General features: G+C 49.2%; 6 protein-coding genes across 6 annotated transcripts; 3 read left to right on the plus strand and 3 right to left on the minus strand.

The window, feature by feature from the left end:
- Window positions 1–1,645: 1,645 nt before the first annotated feature.
- Window positions 1,646–2,086, plus strand: GLAREA_11716 (uncharacterized protein; the record flags this gene model as incomplete). Its single annotated transcript, XM_008089859.1, has 1 exon — window positions 1,646–2,086. One exon carries the CDS (start codon window positions 1,646–1,648, stop codon window positions 2,084–2,086), a length of 441 nt encoding a protein of 146 aa, XP_008088050.1.
- Window positions 2,087–5,971: 3,885 nt separating this feature from the next.
- On the plus strand, window positions 5,972–6,955 carry GLAREA_11717 (uncharacterized protein; the record flags this gene model as incomplete). Its single annotated transcript, XM_008089860.1, has 1 exon — window positions 5,972–6,955. The coding sequence occupies one exon, from the start codon at window positions 5,972–5,974 to the stop codon at window positions 6,953–6,955; it is 984 nt and encodes a 327-aa protein (XP_008088051.1).
- Window positions 6,956–9,831: 2,876 nt separating this feature from the next.
- On the minus strand, window positions 9,832–11,447 carry GLAREA_11718 (uncharacterized protein; the record flags this gene model as incomplete). Its single annotated transcript, XM_008089861.1, has 3 exons — window positions 9,832–10,291; window positions 10,342–11,344; window positions 11,396–11,447. 3 exons carry the CDS (start codon window positions 11,445–11,447, stop codon window positions 9,832–9,834), a joined length of 1,515 nt encoding a protein of 504 aa, XP_008088052.1.
- Window positions 11,448–14,575: 3,128 nt separating this feature from the next.
- On the plus strand, window positions 14,576–17,349 carry GLAREA_11719 (Protein kinase-like (PK-like); the record flags this gene model as incomplete). Its single annotated transcript, XM_008089862.1, has 2 exons — window positions 14,576–15,846; window positions 15,894–17,349. The coding sequence occupies 2 exons, from the start codon at window positions 14,576–14,578 to the stop codon at window positions 17,347–17,349; spliced, it is 2,727 nt and encodes a 908-aa protein (XP_008088053.1).
- A 1,665-nt stretch (window positions 17,350–19,014) lies between these two features.
- GLAREA_11720 (uncharacterized protein) lies at window positions 19,015–19,722 on the minus strand (the record flags this gene model as incomplete). Its single annotated transcript, XM_008089863.1, has 1 exon — window positions 19,015–19,722. The coding sequence occupies one exon, from the start codon at window positions 19,720–19,722 to the stop codon at window positions 19,015–19,017; it is 708 nt and encodes a 235-aa protein (XP_008088054.1).
- A 640-nt stretch (window positions 19,723–20,362) lies between these two features.
- Window positions 20,363–20,521, minus strand: GLAREA_11721 (uncharacterized protein; the record flags this gene model as incomplete). Its single annotated transcript, XM_008089864.1, has 1 exon — window positions 20,363–20,521. The coding sequence occupies one exon, from the start codon at window positions 20,519–20,521 to the stop codon at window positions 20,363–20,365; it is 159 nt and encodes a 52-aa protein (XP_008088055.1).
- Between the last annotated feature and the right edge of the window lie 294 nt (window positions 20,522–20,815).

Below are 20,815 nucleotides of genomic sequence, written 5' to 3' on the forward strand. Positions count from 1 at the left end.
GTGTGACAGAGCGACGGCCTAGATTTGGATCCAAGCACTTGCCCTGGAATCCTAAATCTGCTATTTCGACCAAACATCGCAAACGCACAAATGACAGAGAATAGAACAGAAAACTCAACTCCCTCAGCAGCTCACCCAGAAAAAATGAGGAAGCTGCAGACTGCAAGCTTACAATAAAAGAACGGATGTCCTCGGTATCCGCTGCAGCTTTTGCCGGTGTAACCATCTTCACCCAGTGGAAAACGTCCCACCAACTGCAGGAGATGCTCGTGAGTGGCGTGGAGGGTCGATTGCGCGGAGAGGTGGTTCTCGATCTTTTCCATTTCGAGAGTGGAGTGACTGGAGTCTGACTGCTTGATGCAGAATGTAATATCCTGCTTTCTTGGGTGGTACAGTGAGCGACGCCAACAGTCGTGTCACTGGATTGCAGTATGTAAGGTGGTATTCGTGTATTCCTACTGGCCATCGCTTTTAGATGCTGATGTGTAAAGGAAGAAATCCTGATGCTAGATACTGCTACAGATAATCGGTGCCGTGGTGGTACCTTGGAGAAGTCCGATATTTGTCGTTACCTGGTCCAGGTTCTATTCTAGAACGTCCGTGACTGAGAACGTCAGCCTGGCCTCACATGGGAAATGAAAACCGGCAGTCGTCAATTCAGAGCCATCGGGCCGCGGTTCATGATGTACTGTACTGTAAGTTTTTAGTTCATGTTCATGTATGTGTGCCTTTTGTTGGTTCAAGCTTCTCCACTTGCTTGGTGAAAAGGACCCTCCGTATGCAGAAGCACTGACAAATCCCCTACTGACGACATAGTACCTAACTACTTTGAACCTTGTGAACAGCCACTTGGCCGTGGGGGAGAAAATCTTTTGTATGAGCCGTTACTCTGCGTACTGCGTACCATTGGACCTTGGTGTAAGCGATATCGAGGACATGCACGTGGTTGGGGTGCATGTTGTAAAGTGGTGATGATCAGGCTGGCGGTTGAAAAAAATAAAATAGCGACCGTTGTTTGGCCAGCAGATAATGACTACTGAAAGCGAGGTTGAACGATCATACCTAAGTAGTCTTACATTCCCATTTCGCTCATTGCGACCGACATCAAGCCGGCAATCCGAAAGGCTGATGTCTGAAAGTGGTGGTTGAAAGGGTTTGATCATTAATAGGTAACCTCAACGGGTGAAAATCGAACCATGGGGGCAATCAATGAGTCTTGGAGCTCTGGTGTAAGATATCGGCCCAAGAATCACTCGCATGATGTGAACAGTATTCTGGACTCGACCCAACTGATGCACCTGTTCGTCGATATGAATCAAAAGCCCAACTTTGAGATCGAGAGTCAGGGTCCAGATCATGAGTGTCATCTCATCTTTACCGATGACGGATGCTCCTCAGATGCTCTGCGTTTATTGTCGATGCTGTGCGCCAGGTAGCGCATTGTATTTTTAACTTCTGGTACTTGAAGAGTGGGTAGTTGAAGAGATTTAACACTAACGTACGAAGTCGTTTCTTTGGGTTATGAAGCTTTAGGGCCGAGACCTAAAGATCAGCAGTTTAGGGACAACGACGAATGGGTTGGGTTGGTATCCTCTAGGAGTAGCATCATACGAAGAACTCGAGTACGAAGTCAGACTTGAGCATGATGACCAGCGTGAGCGTTCACATGTGTTCTGCGCCGGGAATCCATTTGGTAGCGCCGCGGATCCGCGTGACTTTTTGGTCCTTTGCACCCGTGGACGATGAGGTGTGGCTTGACTCTTCCGGATTATCTGCACAGCACTCCCGGAACGTCGGGGTAATCGGAGAGCCGGAGGTAGAATCGGAAATGTTAAATGGAGAGACTCAAGTGAGACAAGGGGTACGATGTTGGGCGCCAGATCCTGGTGAAGATGCTTTTGCTGGATGGTTCCCACATGGTCCGGCCAGCGGGCCGGGTTTAGGTCGTATAGACCAATCAACTTTAACGCAACCGGTGGAACTGCAGAAGAGCTGGAATTTGGGATACCGTTGTACTTCGTATGACCATCATCTCCTCAGGAACAGCTATTGCTGTGCAACGGCAGAACCTGCTAGTAGTACTTAACACGCATGGCAACTTACTAAAGCACATGGGATTTGGTATTGGATCTGCTCAAAACCGGCTCTTTCCAAACCTTTCCGTAGGTAGAAGTATTTCGCATTCCCAGAATGCCAATACGTTGAAGGAGATATCTCCACTTCAGTCACTGAAGAAATATGCACTTCAGGGCATGACCTAACAGTGAGAGGAACATTTGGGTTAGACTCGAGTCACTGTACCGCGGCACGGGTACATCACAGTACATGTAAAGTGATCCTGTGAGTGGTCAACGGGAAGTGGCCTTCTCGAAATGGAAACGTACCGCCAGAGGCAGCGGAAGCTTTTGGCGGAGTGAACGATATTGATCGTAATGAGGATGTAGGGGTCCGGATGATGGGCTGGGTATTGTAGAATCATGTTATTCTTTTCGCTCAACTGGGCGGTAAGGTTTCGACGAGCTTTATGATTCTGACTCGCACCATGGAGCGATACGGGAGGAATCACAAAGGATCCAGGCGAGAGACATCTGTCCGACACGCGCGGTGACCACAACTTTGAATCCTCAAATGTAACCAAAGAAGCCAGGTCTGCAAGAGCCACACAGGGAGAGCTCTGTGAGTGGATAGAATATCAAGACTAGAGATCAGCTTAATGAAGAGAGGCCGGGCACACACGTACCAATGGGAATCAGATGTTGTTGATTCCACCGCCTTTCTGCTTGCTTATGCCGCGAATAACGACCGGCTGCCAAGGACAAATTGTGAGTGGTTTGAAGGAATTGATAGTCTCGAACACCACCACCGTATTAAAGACACCATTATTTGGTGCATCGCCAGGAGTCTTGCTCCTGTGCCACGAGTGGGTAAGATTCAGGACACCCACCAGTCGTGATCCATCCATCTCCCCGAAGCCGTACGGAGACGTAAGTTGCATCAGTCAAGCCATCACAAGAGAGAAGCCTTGATGAAGCGCGCAAAGAATACAGGTCAGCTCGATCTTAGAATGCCGTAAGTGGTCAGAACAAGGCAAGCAAGACACGAACACGCATCGCCGGTGGCAGAGCGAGTGGCAGTTTAGGAAGCCGTCTAGCATCATTATTGGCAACCTGCAACGCTTGTGAAGGCTGATGTTGCTGCCGCGCAACAGCAAAGTGTTGTGGTATCGTGTCTCCGGCGGTACGGAGTATGTTCGTCAACGGCGGGAGGCGAAAAAGCACTCCTCCATCACACTGTACTATCTGTAAAGTGCATGTGGGTGACACGATGTGTCCTCTATGCTGAATTGCAGGCTGTTTGGTGATGAATCAGATGGTTCGTGGCTTCGGAGGATGCGCGTGGAAAGGGACAAAATCAAGAAATGGAAAGGGGTGATCTTTGCAGTGCTGTTGCGCTTGTAAATTGGCAGCCTCTGGATGAAGAAGGCTCATCCTGCTGTGCGGTCTCGCGCATGTCTCAAAGGAGCAACGAGCTCAACCATCGTCGCTCAAAGCAGCAGCTGGGGGAACCATACTCTGGCCATACTCTGGGCGAGCCGGCTGCATCTTGAATTTTGGAAAGCCACGAACGTGAAGATGATCAACCGTTCAACCGCACCAGTTTGAAGTGTCCGCCTACCGCGGGCTGTCTCGTCGGCTGCATTCTGCCTGTCACCGTGTCGGTGCCTCGATGTTGTCGTTAGTCATTATTGAAATACCAGACCTGTGTTGGGCTGATACTTGAGAAGTGATGATGGATTATCGTTGGTCCAGGATGCGGTCGGTGTTTCTTTTTGGTGTGTCTGAGTGATTCGACCTTACCGTTGCTCGTCTCCCTCGCCGTCGCACCCTCATTTGGCTTGGCCTCCACGCTTGATACACCGTCATTATTCTCGTACATTTGCAAAGCGGCTTCACGGATGCCAATGATGACTGTTTCTCGCCATCCGGAGGGCTTTTCATAGCGTATAGCCGGGACTCGTGGGGTGTCTTGTTACCATCACGGCAACACCTTTACACTCCGTGGTCGCCTCCTGTTAAGCAGACGCGATGTGGCAGGTTTCCTGTCTTATTCTGCTCAAGTTGCTTGTGCCCGAGACCTGCCTCTCGTTGCTTTTCTGTCACTCCCACTCGCGCCCAGGCTGCTTGTGCCGATGCCGATGTATGTCCAGTGCGAGGGTGAATTCGGATTCTTCATTGCGACGGAGGTGCACTCTGGCCCTGAACCGATGGACGTAGCAGTGTGGCTTGTTGCATCTGTGCCAGTTTGATTTTTTCGTTTGCGTTTGTGAAGCCGATGATTTCCACCGTGGGAAACGGGGGTCTCATATGGCACGCCCTCATCTGACTACGGCCACCCGTCGGCAAGCAGTGTGTGGTGGTTGCCCAGTCATCAAAATTAGCACACGAGCTGATCACACCCCCATCTGGCCATGCGTCGCTCCTGCCACCCCCTCCGGCCGCCAGACGTCGGCTGTTCCCACCCCCATTCTCTGGCCATCCACGCCATCGCTCGTGAATTCCCCCTAATTAGAGTCACTAGCAGGGCCAGCACCGGTCACCGCCAATAACCAGACCTGTCTCTCTCCCACAGGCCTGTCAAGTGCCCCTTAGCCCGCGACTCGGTGCTGGCCCCCCGATCCGTCGCACGCTTGTTGTTCCCTCTGCAAAAACCACTGAGCCTGCAAATTGCTGCCCACTGCCCACTGCCCACTGCCCACTGGCGGACTGACCACCCCCTAGTCACGATTCACCAGTCACCACCCCCCCAGCCAGCGTCCTTCTCGCCTTCTCCAGTGCTTCCGAATTGCCAGTTGCATGTCCACTCTGGCCCTCGCCCACTCGATGCTCGTCTCTTACTCGTGGCTTTCTCGCCTCTGAGTTCATTTCTCTCGCCGTCTCCACTCCACTCACTCCCTGAACACACTAAATCTTATTCATTCCCTCATCCTCCTCACACCTGCCTCTCCTTCTTGTTTTCTGGAGTGAGATCATCACCACCTTCGTCCATCCTCCAAGAACTTTCTCTCCCTCCGCAACAGAAAACGTTCTCTCTCCTGTCCTCCTCTCGCCCGTCGAACCTCGAATTTCTCAAACGCCTTGCACGGCAGACTGCTTTCAACACAACGAATCGCAGTGCTACTGTCAGGTTAGCGATCCGACTCCGACCTCTGCTGGGCACCCTTCTGCAAACGCGAATTCTTGCACGGTTTACGAATAATAGGAATAAGGTGTGTACTGTCGTTTGATTCACTGTTATTTGGGTGGCGCTTGCGGTAGATGGGCCCTACGCAATCAAAACAAAGGTTGATTGCATATTGTTCAACTGGACAAAAAGGATACCCGCACCGGGAGAACAGAACCAAACATCCCGAGGGCTCAGAAGATAAATTGTATCTACGACGATTGTCTTCTGAGTCTTCTGAATCGATTTGTTGTGTTTCCGGTCAGTTGGAGTCGCATCATTGTCACAGCTTCTTTGGTCCGAGCGAGGGTCGTGTATCAGGAAATCACCAGACTTTTTTCTATCAACTCCGAGAATCATCGCTAACATTCTTCGAGATTCCCAGAATACCCTCCGAACTCGAGCGAATATCTCGCCGCTGCATGGTCGAGTAATCCCAAGCGCGCTGTTGGAGTCTTTCTGTTCACTGTCGCAACCACCCTCACCTTCGAGCATCTCAACCAAAAAGTCATTCAATTCGAGACCCACCAACTTATGGCGGATTCACGAAACTAATATCCCATCAAAACTTCGCTCTTCGTCCATCACGACCTCACGCCAGATAAAAAAGGAAATACATCGACTCGCAAAGCTCTGATCAGCTAGCATTTCGCTCTTCCAACGCATATAAACAACAGCAAGAAGTTAACTCTTCTTGTATCCGACAAGATTCAAATCGAATCTTTGTCGGCCTCCCCAACCCGTTATCAATATGCTTCCCGGTGGCGTGTGTGCCGTTTTGGACTATGAAGTCCCTCAAATGACCGACTACGTTGCGGAGATGACCCAGCGGTTGTGCAATGCGGCGGTTCCAGTTTCCCCAGACTTCCGCAAGTTCGTCTCGGGTCTCCTATCATCCACTCGATTGCCCAGTACGACTATCCTACTCGGACTGAACTATTTGTCTCGACGACTCAATATGCTCACTGCTGAGCATGGTGAATTCAAACCTAGCGATGGTCAAGCCTGGCGTATGTTGACAATTGGCCTCCTTCTCGGAAGCAAATTCCTCGACGACAACACGTTCCAAAATCGATCATGGTCAGAAGTCAGTGGCATCTCAGTGTCCGAATTGAATACGTTAGAGCGGGAATGGCTAGGAAGTATCAAGTGGAATCTGTACGTCAACCTCGATGAGAGCAAAGATTTTCAGGCATGGCTCCAGAACTGGAAAGTCTGGCGCGAGGCCAAGAACATCCAGCGTGCGGCAACCCTCGATCGTCTGGCACCGCTAGCCCCAATCGACACCAATGTTCAGAGAGCCCGACCATATTCGCAGACGCACGGTGGATATGTCAAGACTCCGTCTCAAAGAGACTCTGGTTACAACTCGAGCTATGATCAGTTGGCCTCTTGGAACACATATCCTACTCCCCATCACACGCCTCCATCTGCACCAGATTCGGCGATTCACACCCCTGAATACATGAGTGCGACTGGCGGAGGTCCCAAATACAACGACTGGGCTCTTTACAATCCATATCCCAGAGGATATCCAGCGCCACACCATGCGGCATACGTTTCTCAACCTCGTGTTGCTCCATACCACACCCCGTTCTCCAACAATTACGGTAATCAGTATGCTGCCAACAACTGGGATTTCTCGATGACCGATTGCAACGACCCACACTGCAACCCATATGTGAAGCAGCCACATTTTGCTACACACGGATATGGACAGCAAATTGCCGCCTAGAAATAAAGCGCTTGCTTTAATGTGGTTTGCCGCATCTCCACATCATTTCGGTTTCATTTTACACGACTAAAATACCCTCGATGCCTAGTGCTCGACACAAAAGTTTGCTTTTCACTTCGTCCGCGTTTCCCGGCGCACTTTACGTTTACATCGCGTCATATCCGGCAGGTTTCCAAAAATAATTCAAGAAAGGATCACTTGCTTCTTCGGTCAACCGATACGTTTTGCGTCAAGTTGTCTCGACTACACACGGAAACGCATACTTTTACGATCTCGAGACTGCGCGCGCTCTAATTTGGGTGGCCGCCTCGATCTTATGACCATTTTTTCCTTTACATTTTCTTGGCTTGGCGTTGCATTAGCGTTTATTAGATTTTCGTTTGTTATTGAACCAACTGGCATGGACTAGGTGGTTATCTGGTCAGGTGTTATGGGTTGTAGGGAGAGGCACCTTGTCATTTGCGTGCGTGGATTAATCTTGCGTTAGTTTGGCTTCTATTTTCTTGTTCTTGCACATTACGGATTTTGTTTTTTCTTCTACTTTTTTTCTTCTAGACTTCTTCATTACGGACGGGTCTCATCAAAACACCATATTGGAATGCCGATTTCCGGCTCGCCATCGAGAAATTTGTAATTAAGCGGCTTCTTCTTTTTCCTTTTTGCCTTTTCTTTATTACTTTGTCTTTAAAGGCATATATCCTGGTTTTTGGGTTCTTCTTGTAACATGAATTTTTCTGATCATTGGATTTCGCCGGCTTTCTTGCTATGGAAGGGCTCTGGCATGCACAAAAAAACGGAATGGGAGAAAGGGAATGATTTGAGTTGCTTTTGATTCATAGATGGAAAAAGCCACGTCATCGGCAATAACTTTCGAATGGTATCGTCTGGGCTGGTCATTCATTTGATCTGGTCCAACAAGTCACCTCGATACACACAACCATGATGGGATTTGAATCAACTCGCGTACAAAGCATGGAAAAAATGGACGGCATTTGAAAGAAAGGAGTAGTTTGGGGGACCTTGGGAAAACGTTTTTTTATTTGCCGCCGGTACAACAAAGCATTTGTTCTTCCTGTTTTTTACACTTTGATGGAGCTGGAGCACAACAAATATGGGCAAGCGGGGGGAAGGAGGAAATAAAGCATGACGTTATGATGGACACATCGTCTTTCTTTTTTTTTAGTTTTCTGAATTCGGAACAAACAAACACACATACTACTAGTACATTACAACGATCTGGCTGTTTGGGGCTTTTATGGACCTGGCGCTTCGTTTATTAGAACGGGTTTACTGGCTAGTTAGTGGGTCATGCGACGAATGGTGCATACCTCTTAGATATAATGAAGATATTTGTTGTCGTCTGACAAGAAAAGAATATGTATACTTATGAGTCTATCGTGATGATGTGTGTGATGTATGCTTGGTAGTGTGCGCTGAATTGCTTTAGTTTAGGTTCAGAGATGGTGGCTTTTGGTGCGATGATGGATTCTGTTAGTTGGGCTTCCTTCCACCGGAGTTTGCGGAGCGAGATGAAGAAACAAAATCCTAAATCAACATCGCTCTGATGACGGAGTACAGACTCTATACTGTATCCTTACGTCTTTGTACCATCTTGTCTTGCTAGGCTTCAATACATCGCCGAGCTAGCAGTGAAGACAGCCAGCCCATTTCTAATCGCAGTCCCACCCACCACTGTCATGACGAAACCCTCCTATGGAAAACCTGACTAAAAAGAGAGCCGTCGCTTACTTGATGTGTAGACGCTAGCATCTGTACCGTAACAGCGAACTTGGCTGATTTCTAGCATCGTACCTTGCATAATAATCTAGATTGGCAGGACCGTCATATTTCAACCGAAACCATGGGTTTAGCTTCTTTCTTTCCAGTACTGTAGTGCCCTTTTGGACTGCCTGGAGATGTTATTTCATGAGTTCTGTGTTGGAGACTGCCTGGAGATGTTATTTCATGAGTTCTGTGTTGGATTCTGTCGGACTGGGTTGTGGAGGATGATTTGGTGTTACTTACCTGGGTTTCTGGGGTAGTGGTTCGAGGGTGTGCTTTACTTGCTTGTCATGATGCCGGGAGAAGGGAAGAGAGATGGTATGATTGGGAGGGTCGGGGGGGATGCGCGGAGTGCTTCATTCACTTGCGAGCAAAGGATCAAGGAGCTAGATATCTCATCTAAACACACGTTCTGGAATTCCAAACGGTGATCATCGCTCTAGCTGTGTCCTTAAGCATCGACCGATAGGCAAGTTTCGAAGACTCGATCAACATTCACTTCCACAGAATCAAACGCTGGATCATTCATCTCGGCTTCTAACGATAACCCAAGACCCAATTCGAGTTCATGCACAGGGGAAGAATGATTTCGTGCGTAGAAATCTAAATCGTGTTGCCAGCTCGCATCGACGTTATCATACGGCCTCACACGAATTCGTATCCGTGATTCTAAACACTGTTTTTATTTCATTTCCAAAGGCCATGTGATTGAGCACAAGGATCTAGGTGTGTATTGAATGCTCCTTCTACATACGAAGTTGAAAGGATGTACATATGTAAGTAGATTTACAGTTGTAGCTTGTAAGTGAATGCGAGATGGTAAGTGCGTTAACGATTTCGTGCATATTTTAGAGAGGTGGTAAAGGGTAGGACTAGTAAATGGAGTGTCTAAGAACAAGTCAGGGGGGTTGAGCAAGAGAAGGAGCTTCACTTAGAGCAGACATGGCTTTGAAGGATTAAGAACTCCAGTAAACTCTCAATTAACACCATACACCCCAACAAATACTAACTTAAATGCCTTTCTCCCCCGTAACGCCCCTAATCATACACCCATACACCCATACTCCCCCCTCACACCCCATTCCAGCACTCCCTCAAACCATCGGCCCCTTATCAATCTTCGGCGCCCTCCTCGCCCCATCCCGTCCCTCACTCCCCCAACTCTCCTTCCACACCCTCTCCTTCCCCACCGCCTCCTCAAAAGCCTTCAAACACTCCGGGGGCAACTCTGCCTTGATATCCTCGGACACACCCTCCAGGCCGTTAAACCCAATATCGTATACCGCTCCGTCGGGGCCAGGCACACCAAGATTAGAAGCCGGGGCGGATTCGTAGACGGTGTCTACGACCATGTAGTTACGGGAGATGATGGGGTCGACGGGTGTGAATATGGTGTCTGAGGGTGCGTCGGACGGGGGCGAGTGGTCGTTGATTTGGATCCATTTTGCGTGGGTGGGTTGCATAATTTTGGGGTATTGCATTATGTTTGTGTGGGGGTCGTAGATGCCGTTGAGGATTGCTTTGCGTTGGAGGGCGAGGCCTGAGTTGAAGCGGCTGGGGAATGTTAGTATATACTTGGGGTAGAGTTTAGTTGTATCACGTACCTTGCTTCTCGAGCGTGTTCTAACATCCAATTCACATCGTTGACCATAATCCGGCGCTTTTTGCCATCAACTACCTTGCCTGTCTGTAATGGGACCGTAGGTTGACCGGTGTGGTAGACGGAACTTGCTCCATGCCATGCCACGTATTGGTTCTTGTTGTACTCCTCGCCCTCTTTGATAATATCATTAGGATCAGCAAGCTCTCCTTCTGTGATACCATCTGCTTTGGCCTTCGCCTCCTCGTAATCATCAATGACCCTTTTCCCCCCAACTATTATCTGCGCACCGAACTCACGGAACACTGATCTTGCCGTCACTATACCAATAGCACGTCCTTTGTAAGAATGTGGAATGAGGTCGCGCTCAATCATATCCCGCTTCTCGTCATCGTCGATGATGATCTTGTATAGCCGCTTGTGCTTGGTGAAGAATAGATAGCTGTCTCGAAAGCCCACGCATCTGGCTGGTTCGGTCGACAACATGTAAAGACGTTTACCTCTATTAGGCATTCTAAAAGTTCTGCACCGATATTCGCGGCCACCTTGAAGGTTACCAAACTTGTCGACTTTCTCCTCACCAGCAGGATCCTCAGGCAATTCCACTTCATCATCAACCACATCAACCATATTTCCTTCCTTATCTATAGGTTGTTGTGTGACATGCGAAGGACCACCTCCCCGTTTTCCCCATCGTCCACCACCTCTTCCGAATCCTCCTCTACCGCGACCTCGTCTGGGTGTCCCAGCATCAGAGCGTGCTTCATCGCGATCAGCATCCCAATCTGGAGGCTTGTTCTTCGGTGGTCGACCGAGTCGTCGTTTGCGCACAACTGGTTCGGGAGCGGGTGTCGCGGGCGCGGATGCAGGTTCGGATTCTTGGGCGGGTGTGCCTTCTTCATCTTCGTTATCGTCTTCCGCATCTTGTGGCGGGCTACTGGCATCTGGCGTGGGCGCATCTTGCATTTGCTCATCCTCTTCGGCTTCGTCGTATTGGGGGGTGTTTTCTATGCGAATTAGCTGGATGCGCCAGGAGTCCTAGAGTGATGAAAACTTACTCAATGCTGCCGCTGCGTGCTTTGCAGCAGCTCTACCTGGTCGACGACCCATTGCGATGTGTTGAGAATGTTAGGAACCAGTTCGTGGATGGTGTTGCGGCTCTTGTCTAGAATCTGTAAATCCTATCGCGGCTTGAGGGAGACGCGCCGGCAGTGAGCATGAATTCATGAACGACAAACCATTGCTTTCCTGATTGGCTGACACTGATTCGGCCTTACATGCGGCCTCATGATTCGGGCACAAGTCACATGACCCAACTTGATCCTTCCTCTTCCTCGCTTCATGCCAGTTTACAACGATTTATCGAGATTCGAGATTTATATTTGGTTACTTTGAAGGCCTATGTCTTTCATCGTCTTGCGTTGAGACGAATATGACGGAAGTAAGATGACGCCAACAACATCTCTGTTTCTTTGAGCAACGTACCAATCCCGTTGCCCATGGGAAATTGAGTATTGGGATTCAAGATGGTTCTGATGGAGCATACAAGCACTTGACAACAGGAGCTCACACATGGAAAACCCAGGAACCTGGAAAACAGACCCGAATTGACACCAACCACCTCTTCAGATTTGTGTACTCTACCTTTTTGTGGCCAGGATGCGGCCTTTTACTTGAAGACGCACACCGTCTATACACACCGTCCGCATCATATGCGGTGTACAGGACGGAAAGGAGGCATCCATTGCTTCTTATTGCTTCCGTCTGACAATGATGCCAGACCATTATCGGTTTGTGTTGGCTGACGGTAGTGTCACCCTCAGCAGGTCTGAGGTCAGCTCTCCTCGTCGACGGTCACATTGGGAGGATTGTGTTTACTTGTCTACGCTTCGTAAAGGGGGCTGAGATCAGCACCATCGAACTTACATACCGGACGTAAACAGTACAAAAGCATATAACGTTCTTGGAGGTCAGCTTGTTAATATAGTCAAATGGCGCGACTGGCTCGCCAGATGTGATCCTCGGCAAAAGCAGTTATATGTCCTGTTGTACAAGAAGAAGCATATAAATAGCCTCTGGATCTTAAACACCAGCGGAAATGACGTCGAGGGACCCCTCCACGGCAGCGGGCAGGTATTGTGACAGCGACACAAGATTCTGTTTCCTGATGAATCCAACCCGGGTAGGTGGTTGTGCTGCATGTGGCGGTAGACTCGTATTCTTCCAACTCGATGGATCTTGTACTCGATAGCTGGACAAAAAGTGAGAGATCTCGGACAGGTACGGATCTCTATCAAAGAGACGGATAATCCCTCAAACGTACATAATGGATCTACTTTTAGATGTAGCAAGCAGCACAAAGTAATATCAAAGTGACCACACATCTGGCATTATCACTCTGACTCTGCCGGTGCTGACATATAAAGTCGGTGTCGAGGTTTTCTTCAATATCGAAGAGCGGAAAGAGTTGAAAGGCGTCGCTAAATAAGACCTTTCTTGTCCACCACTCACAAACGCAAAGTATCCAATAAAGCTTCCGGAGTTGCTGGCGTCCAATCATTTGCACATTGTTGATGCCTTAGTTCGTATGTTTTGCATTCGTTTCTCCCAACACCTTGCCACAGAAGTGTTACTCGCTACTCGTATCGTCGACTGAACGAAGCACGAGTATTCATTCGCACCAGCCACTGCAGAGACGCAGAGTCCAGGAGCGGCAATCCACTCAGTTCGCTGCACGAGTCAGAGTCAGCAGCGTCCTGGCAAGCAGCGGTGCTCAATCCGTATCGTCGGCGCGACGTCCAGCCAGGGCTCTTCCTGCTGGTGTTGTTGGTTCCTCCCCTCCTCTCCTGCGCCAACAGCCATCGGGCCACAGGAGTCAGGAGAGAGAAGAGCAGCAGAGCCCCCCGACCGCCGTCGAATCAGGCTGGCCAGGTCACAGGATAGGATTGGATAGGGCACCAGGGCCAGCAGGGTAAGGCGCAAACACCCGCACTGCTCCGTCTTCAGGTGCTTTTACGGTCCGCTTGACCAGCCCAGGGCTGCCCACTGCCCACTGCCCAGCCCAGCTCATAACTTGCCTGCCCACGACCGACTGCGCTTTCTCAGCAACAATCTCACGACGGCAAACGACAACGACACCATTTTCTTCTGCTCGTCTGTCCTCTTGCATCTGCATTGATCAAACATCATCCTCACCCCCATTGCGCCGCTCGAAACATGGTGATGGTGGGCATAAGGTTCATCTCATTACGATTAACATTCACTCTATCCGTAGCGAAATCGTGGGGCGACTAAGCTACTAGGCGGAGGAAACAAGATCTTGACTACGACTTTCCGAGCCCTTTCCTGACCCTTCTGCGCGTCACATCTGCAAAACCCAATCGTCACCACGAACAGCACGTTCTCGTTCTCCTCTCCTCTCCCCTCGAGAAGCTTCAAACAAGCAATTTCGCACCACCACGCCGACCACCACCACTCCCTCCACGCATCCCACCCCTCGAGAAGCGGTCCCATATCGAAATTCAAGGTACCTCGACGTCAAGTACCTCTCGGTGCGCCGCACAACCTCACCGGTGATCACCCACTTCCCTCCCGCCCGCGATCGATTTCTCCACGAAGCTTCAGATCAAAGTCACATCGTTTGACCTCTTCCATTGTCCCGCCGCTCACTCCCGAAATCATTCACCATGACCGGCCCTGAGGGCGACTTGCTGCGGCAGGCCGCACAACATCTGATGGCAAGGTACGAAGGCGAAAACCCACATTTCATTCAGTTGGCAAGGCTCGGGGATAAGCGTTTCTGCATTCCAAGTATACACAGGGAGCTGATGGAGTTTTTTGCCCTTTGCACATGGCTTCTCGGTCTGGCAGACTTTTTCCGCATGTGCAAAGTCACTATTCTCCTTCGTGGGCTCTTTCTCTGCGTTTTGGAGGTGCTCCCACATGCCACTCATTGTCAAAGTTGACGAGGGGTACCGTTCGGGCCTTATCGAAGCGGCAATCGGCGACTGGTGAATGGGTGCGTGGTGTTGCATCTCATCCCACCCAGGTCAAATCCAAAAATTCCATTCATGGCGCTTTCGTGCAATGGGCCGAGAAAAAAGAGAAATTTCTGAATTGAGCCATTTCCCTTTTTCCATCTGTCCTGCCGTCGTCAAGCGGTCCCGAAATGCCATTCTGCCTCAACGCATCACGTTCCGACCGTCCTGTCCCAGCCTGGTGGCATGTCCAATCTAATTATGGCTTTTGCTAATCTTCTGCGTAGGCCAGACAGAGCAGAGAGAGACGATGACGCCAATGACCATATTGATTCCGATACCCCCCGCTCCGGCATCGCAACCCCACAGCCAGACCCCTCGGACAAGCGATTTCCCAGTATAGATCACAACAGTTATTTTGCCCAGGTTGGTACAAGTTCTTCTACAAGTCCCGGTTTTGGTCCTTTGAACCCCCCAGCCATCCCCAGGAGCAATGCGTCCAAAGGTGCTTCATCTCTTCGAGGCCGAGGAAGCATGGTGACCAAGGAGCTGGGGTTGTCAGACGCTTCAGGCTCAGACTCGAGAGGCGAGGTCGTGAACTCAGACGAGAACAAGCATGAGGAAGTCCCACCATTATCATCTAATAATGGGGTGGGATCCCTCCAAGCACAAACACAGACAGAGAAAGATGCTGGCTTTCATTCTTATCCAACACCACCTGATTCCAAAACGCCCTCACTGCACAAGTTAAGGCTGAACGAGTCGGGCTCCGAGGATGATGTCGAAGTAAAGAAGACTCCCACTTCAACTTCCCTTCATCACAAGAGCATCTCCGACTCCATACCCCAGCACGCTCGTAGACCTTCATTATTACCACTTTCTAGCATTGTCACGACTTCAAATGTACTTGCTGCACACTTCTCGAACCCCACCGATACCAGACCTAGCACTCCTATACTTTCTCGTTTAAGTTCTCAGTTCCACGAGTCACCGTCCATTGAGAAGCTCAAAAAGCTAACTGATGACCTCCCGGCCGAAAAGAGCGGACACGCATCCCCACGTGCATCGTCAACTGTCACCGCAACATCAGACGTCAGCGCGGGCTCAGAAACTGCAAAGAAGGAGAATGGGCGGCACGAGGAGGCTACTCCTACAGAAGCGAAAAAAGACATCACCGCTAGCGCCTCGGTACCGGCGCCAGTCACCAAAGGAAAGCTCACCGTGAAGATCAGTGAAGCCAGAGGATTAAAGAGGAGCCGGGAGCCATACGTCGTTGCAGTCTTTCAACGCAATGAGTTGGTGTCCAAGGGTCCAATCCATGAAGATGGTGAAGAAGAAGAGCACAAGGATGTGACGAGCAGTCCAATGGGTGGAATCCCAATATCGAGGACTGGGAGTGATTCGGGTCGTCCAAGGGCGATTCCTATGAAGAGTCGACAGAGCAGTAACACAAGTTTATCTGATTATCGCGATTTCAAGTCAAAAGGAAGAAAGTCCTTCACAAATCCAAAATGGGACACAGAAGCCGTATTGTAAGAGGACCTCCCGATTTTTGAGAAAAGCATTAACAAAATTCTAGTGATGTTGTTGGCGCTGATACACGTATCAACCTGACTATATACGATCAGAGCAGTGCTGCTGAGGAGTTTCTCGGCCACGTTGATCTGAGCGCCAACCTCTCCGAGAGTTCACCACCACTCAGTGGATGGTTCCCCCTTCGCGGCAAAAATGACACCGAAACTGGTGTCTTTGGTGAGATTTTCGTGGAGATCATGTTTCAAAGGACCGAAAAGCGACATTATGGACCTGAGGATTTTCAGATTTTGAAATTAATTGGCAAGGGAACTTTTGGCCAAGTGTATCAAGTTAGGAAGAAGGATACCAAACGTATCTACGCTATGAAGGTGCTTCAAAAGAAGGTTATCGTGCAAAAGAAAGAGGTCGCCCACACAGTCGGAGAGCGAAATATCTTGGTCAGAACAGCCATGGCAGACTCGCCATTTATTGTTGGACTCAAATTCTCCTTCCAAACGCCAACAGATCTCTACCTCGTCACTGACTTCATGTCCGGCGGCGAGCTGTTCTGGCATCTTCAGAAAGAGGGCAGATTTGACGAGAAACGTGCAAAGTTCTACATTGCCGAGCTCATCTTGGCTCTTCAACATCTTCACATGCACGACATTGTCTACCGAGACTTGAAGCCGGAAAACATCCTCCTAGATGCCAACGGACATATTGCTCTGTGCGATTTTGGTCTATCAAAAGCCAATTTGACAAAGAACGCAACCACCAACACATTCTGTGGAACTACCGAATATCTTGCTCCTGAGGTTCTACTAGATGAAGCTGGTTATACGAAAATGGTCGATTTCTGGTCGTTGGGTGTTCTAGTCTTTGAGATGTGCTGTGGATGGAGTCCATTTTACGCTGAAGACACTCAACAGATGTACAAGAACATTGCGTTTGGCAAAGTCAGATTCCCAAGAGACACTTTGACAACCGAAGGTCGTAACTTTGTCAAAGGGCTTTTGAACAGAAATCCCAAACATAGACTCGGAGCACAAGATGATGCCGAGGAGTTGAAGAGACATGCATTCTTCGCTGATATCGACTGGGATGCATTGACCAGAAAGACTATCACGCCTCCATTTAAGCCAAAATTGAAGTCAGAGACAGACACCCAAAACTTCGACCCCGAATTTACAAATGCTTTAATGGGAGCATCATCACTAAATGCGCGAGCGGCAGCTCTAGCTGCAGGTATCGAGACCTCGACCCCACTGTCTCCAGGAATGCAAGCCAACTTCAAAGGTTTTACCTTTGTGGATGAGAGCTCTCTTTCGGAACATATGCAGGCTCGTGGTCATATTAAGGACGATTATGATGATATGGATGAGGATGAAAAGAAAGAACAAGACTGGGAAGAGCCATTTGAGCATCCTGATCAGCGACGCAGTGATCGCATGAGTGGTGTCCAAAAGACGAACACCAACGAAGACAGCAGCATGTTTAACGGCGGACATTTTGACCTGTAAATTGCATATAATCTTTGGAGTCGAATTATTTCACCATAAATTTTCGTCCATGAAGCCTGGTTACATGAGTTCGCATTGGGCTGGAGTCGTTTGTTTTTCATTGCATCGGGTGGAGTCTGGGTGGCAATTGGAGCAGCACAAATTGGCTATTGAACTCAAATTAAAGAATCACAAAGCAGATTCCTTAACCGTGGCATTGGCATCAGCTTAGGCTGTCATATTCGTGTGGATGAATAGGCAAGTCCAATGTACATCATATGGCATTGTCAATCATCATCATCATGATTTGGGGGAGGAAAAGAAATACGAGTTGCTTGCTGGAGTGCATCATCTTGCGAAATATTTTATTTCGTCGTTCAAGTTTAACGCAGCGTTGGGTTTTGGTTCTGGCTGCCATCTACTCTTGGCTTTACGCTTTTCGTTGAGGGACGATGAGCGTGCTTCAACCACTACAGTTCAGGGGGGTTTGCTTATTGGATTGGGATTGGAGAAGAGAGAATATTACTCGGCAGCATTATCAGATGTGGGACACGGCAGTGATATTCATTTTCTCCTTTTCTCTCTGGATGATGGCATGGACGTGGTAGATTAGCTACAATGGCTATGGCGATCAAAGTTGTGATGTTGTATCTATGATTACCTCTTTCCACTAATTATATAGTGATATGGTAATGTAATCATGAAGCTTGATATTTATACAGTCTCATAATAAAGTGATTCTGTTACCCATGGATTTTATCTGCTGGATATCGCATTGAATCCGTCTTTTTGGAGGGGTTGTTGAGCAGTTAATGGATAAGTATTTCCTACGTCTAGATTGGGTTTAGACTGCCTACAACGCTTACAACGAACTTCAAGATGACATTTCTCCGACATCAAAGCTATTATCTAAGTATAGCGATAGCCAACTGAGATATCGAGGTCCGAGCCCTGTATTCACGGAGTACGCAATTTCAAAAGCTAACCGTTTGGTCAAGCTTTACATACGGCACAACGTCGTCAGCATCAGACATTACTTTCGAGCAGTGAATTATCCCGATAATATATGTGAGTGGTCTCAAAGAACTGTTCGTGTAGCCTTACAGAAATCTGAGCCTCCTGTTTCAGACACTGTTGGAAAACTCTACTAGAAAGGCTCCGCTCTTTACTCGTCACGCCGCGTCAGCCCAACACCAACATATTGTACGACGGACCCAACTTGCGTACGTGGAACGAAATATCTTCGTTGGTTTCTTTAGGTATTTACGTGTTCTTTCTCTTCTGTTTGGAGCTTTTGGGACTCGATTCACCAATTTAGCGCGCAAGGGAGGGTAATTCGCGTCGAATAATTTCCTAGTTAGGACAAGAAATATGAATTCATTGGGACGATGCATTCCCAAAGCCGGTTTGGGAGTATAAGGTTCTTTCGGAGTCCGAATGAGTAAAGGCATAATTTACGTAGGAGTTAAGCTATGATAAGAAGTTAAACTGTAATCCCAACAGTTACAAGCCCTCTCTATTCCTTGTTTTTGTCTTCCTTCCTCTCTCTCAATTCTTCTTTTTTTTCGGGACATCAATATGGCATCGAGCAGGCATTACAGTTTTGCAGTCATCGCCATCGTTCTCCTCGTCTACGTCTGGGCCTTGAAAGTCTCTTTCCTTTCGGGATACCTCAAACACGCAAGTCTAACAAAAGCTATCCCCTCCAACAACATAGCCGTTATAATCGAAGATCGTCCCCTCCCAACCCTCACTCCCCTCCTCCTTCACTTCTCCACCGTTCTCGGTCCCTCCTGGCCCATCATCTTCTACACCCGCTCCCCCAACCCGACCAACTCCTCCTCCTTCCAGCGCGCTATCGACGACGGCCGCATCGAAATAAGACAACTCCCCGACGACATCACATTCACAGACCAGGAGTCCGTCTCGGAATTCCTCACTTCGCCCTGGATATGGGAACAACTCGCGCCCGCATCTCACGTGCTGGTCTTCCAAGCCGACAGCATAGTCTGCTCGAACTCCCCCTCCAAAATCGACGACTTCCTCCAATACGACTTCATCGGCGCGCCCATCGCCACCCCCAGCAACCCCCGCAACGGCCACGGCGAAGGCTTCAACGGCGGTTTCTCCCTGCGCAATCGCCAGATGATGCTCGACGTCCTCGCGGCGCACGACTGGAAAGCCGAGATGCAAACAGCGCGGTATGGTGACATCGCATGTGACACCACATCTCCGTGTCTGAAATTCGAGGACCAGTGGTTTTACCACAAGTTGAAGGAGTGGCCCGGGGCGAACCTGCCGAGTTTCGAGGTGGCGAGGACGTTCTCGGTCGAGACGGTGTGGTTTGGACGGCCGTTTGGGTTTCATCAGGTGGAGAGGTGGAATGAGAGACATTTGGGGGAGGTGAGGGAGTGGTGTCCGGAGTATGCGTTGGCTACTGAGGACTTACTTGCTATGCACTCGTGACGTTCTGTATTTTTTTATGGATTTCGAATACCCAAATATATCAATACATATATATCCCTTTCCAAATACCCAGACTCCCAAAATCAAACTCCATAAAATAACTACCACTAACTTAATCACGCACAACATACCCCGAATACCGCCGATCCATCCGTCTCTTCCTCCTATGTCCGTGTGCGTGTCTATGTCTCCCAAACCCCCCTCCATACTCCTCCCTCTCATACGCAGGTTCAATCACCCTCCGAATTCCAATCCCCGCCGGTTCTCTATACGTTTGCGACGTCGCTACTCTCGAGATATTCTGTATCATCTCAAAGTACTGCTGATTCAAAGAACGCAGATTCACGCCCATGGCACCGACTACATTGCCGAGCTCGACGAGTGGCTGGGCGTGAAGTCTGGGTGTTGATAGAGGGTAATGCTGTGGTGTGTAGGCTGTGAGATCAACCCTCCTATGCGGTCGCGCCCACACTTGATCGTCCGTCGAGAATTCACTCTCGGTATTAGACAAGTCGCGTAACCTCACGTCTCTCTCCCTACATCCACATCAGCAATCCTCATCCTCATCTCAGAAACAAGCGACGAACCAATTCGAAGACAAAAAACTCTCAGGCCATCCCCTCAGCGGATACTCTAACTCATAACACGCCCCACGGTGCGTGCTACGTAGGACGTAGTAGTTCTTGAGATCACGTTCCGTGATCCAGGCGAGATTTGCGTGGTGCATTTTTCCTTGGTAGATGAGGCTCGAGGGAAATTGGGGATTAGGCGGACTGGGATATGTTGGGGCGGGCGTGAACTTAAGTGTCTTTCATATCAAATGAGAAGCAAGCCTCTCGCCCGACTTCCGTCTTTCTGGGTTCGATGTCGTGCAGCGGCGTATTCACACAGCCAATTACATGATGCTAGAATGTTTAGCAGAGCCTCATGTTCTGGCATGACGGCATGAATGAGGAGGCTTTCTAGGCAGTGAGGTGGTGCAGAGTGGATGTGTGGTCAGCTGCGTCGAGTTTTATGCAAG

This window comes from Glarea lozoyensis (assembly GCF_000409485.1).
Source record: "Glarea lozoyensis ATCC 20868 chromosome Unknown GLAREA8, whole genome shotgun sequence".
Classification (NCBI taxonomy): domain Eukaryota; kingdom Fungi; phylum Ascomycota; class Leotiomycetes; order Helotiales; family Helotiaceae; genus Glarea; species Glarea lozoyensis.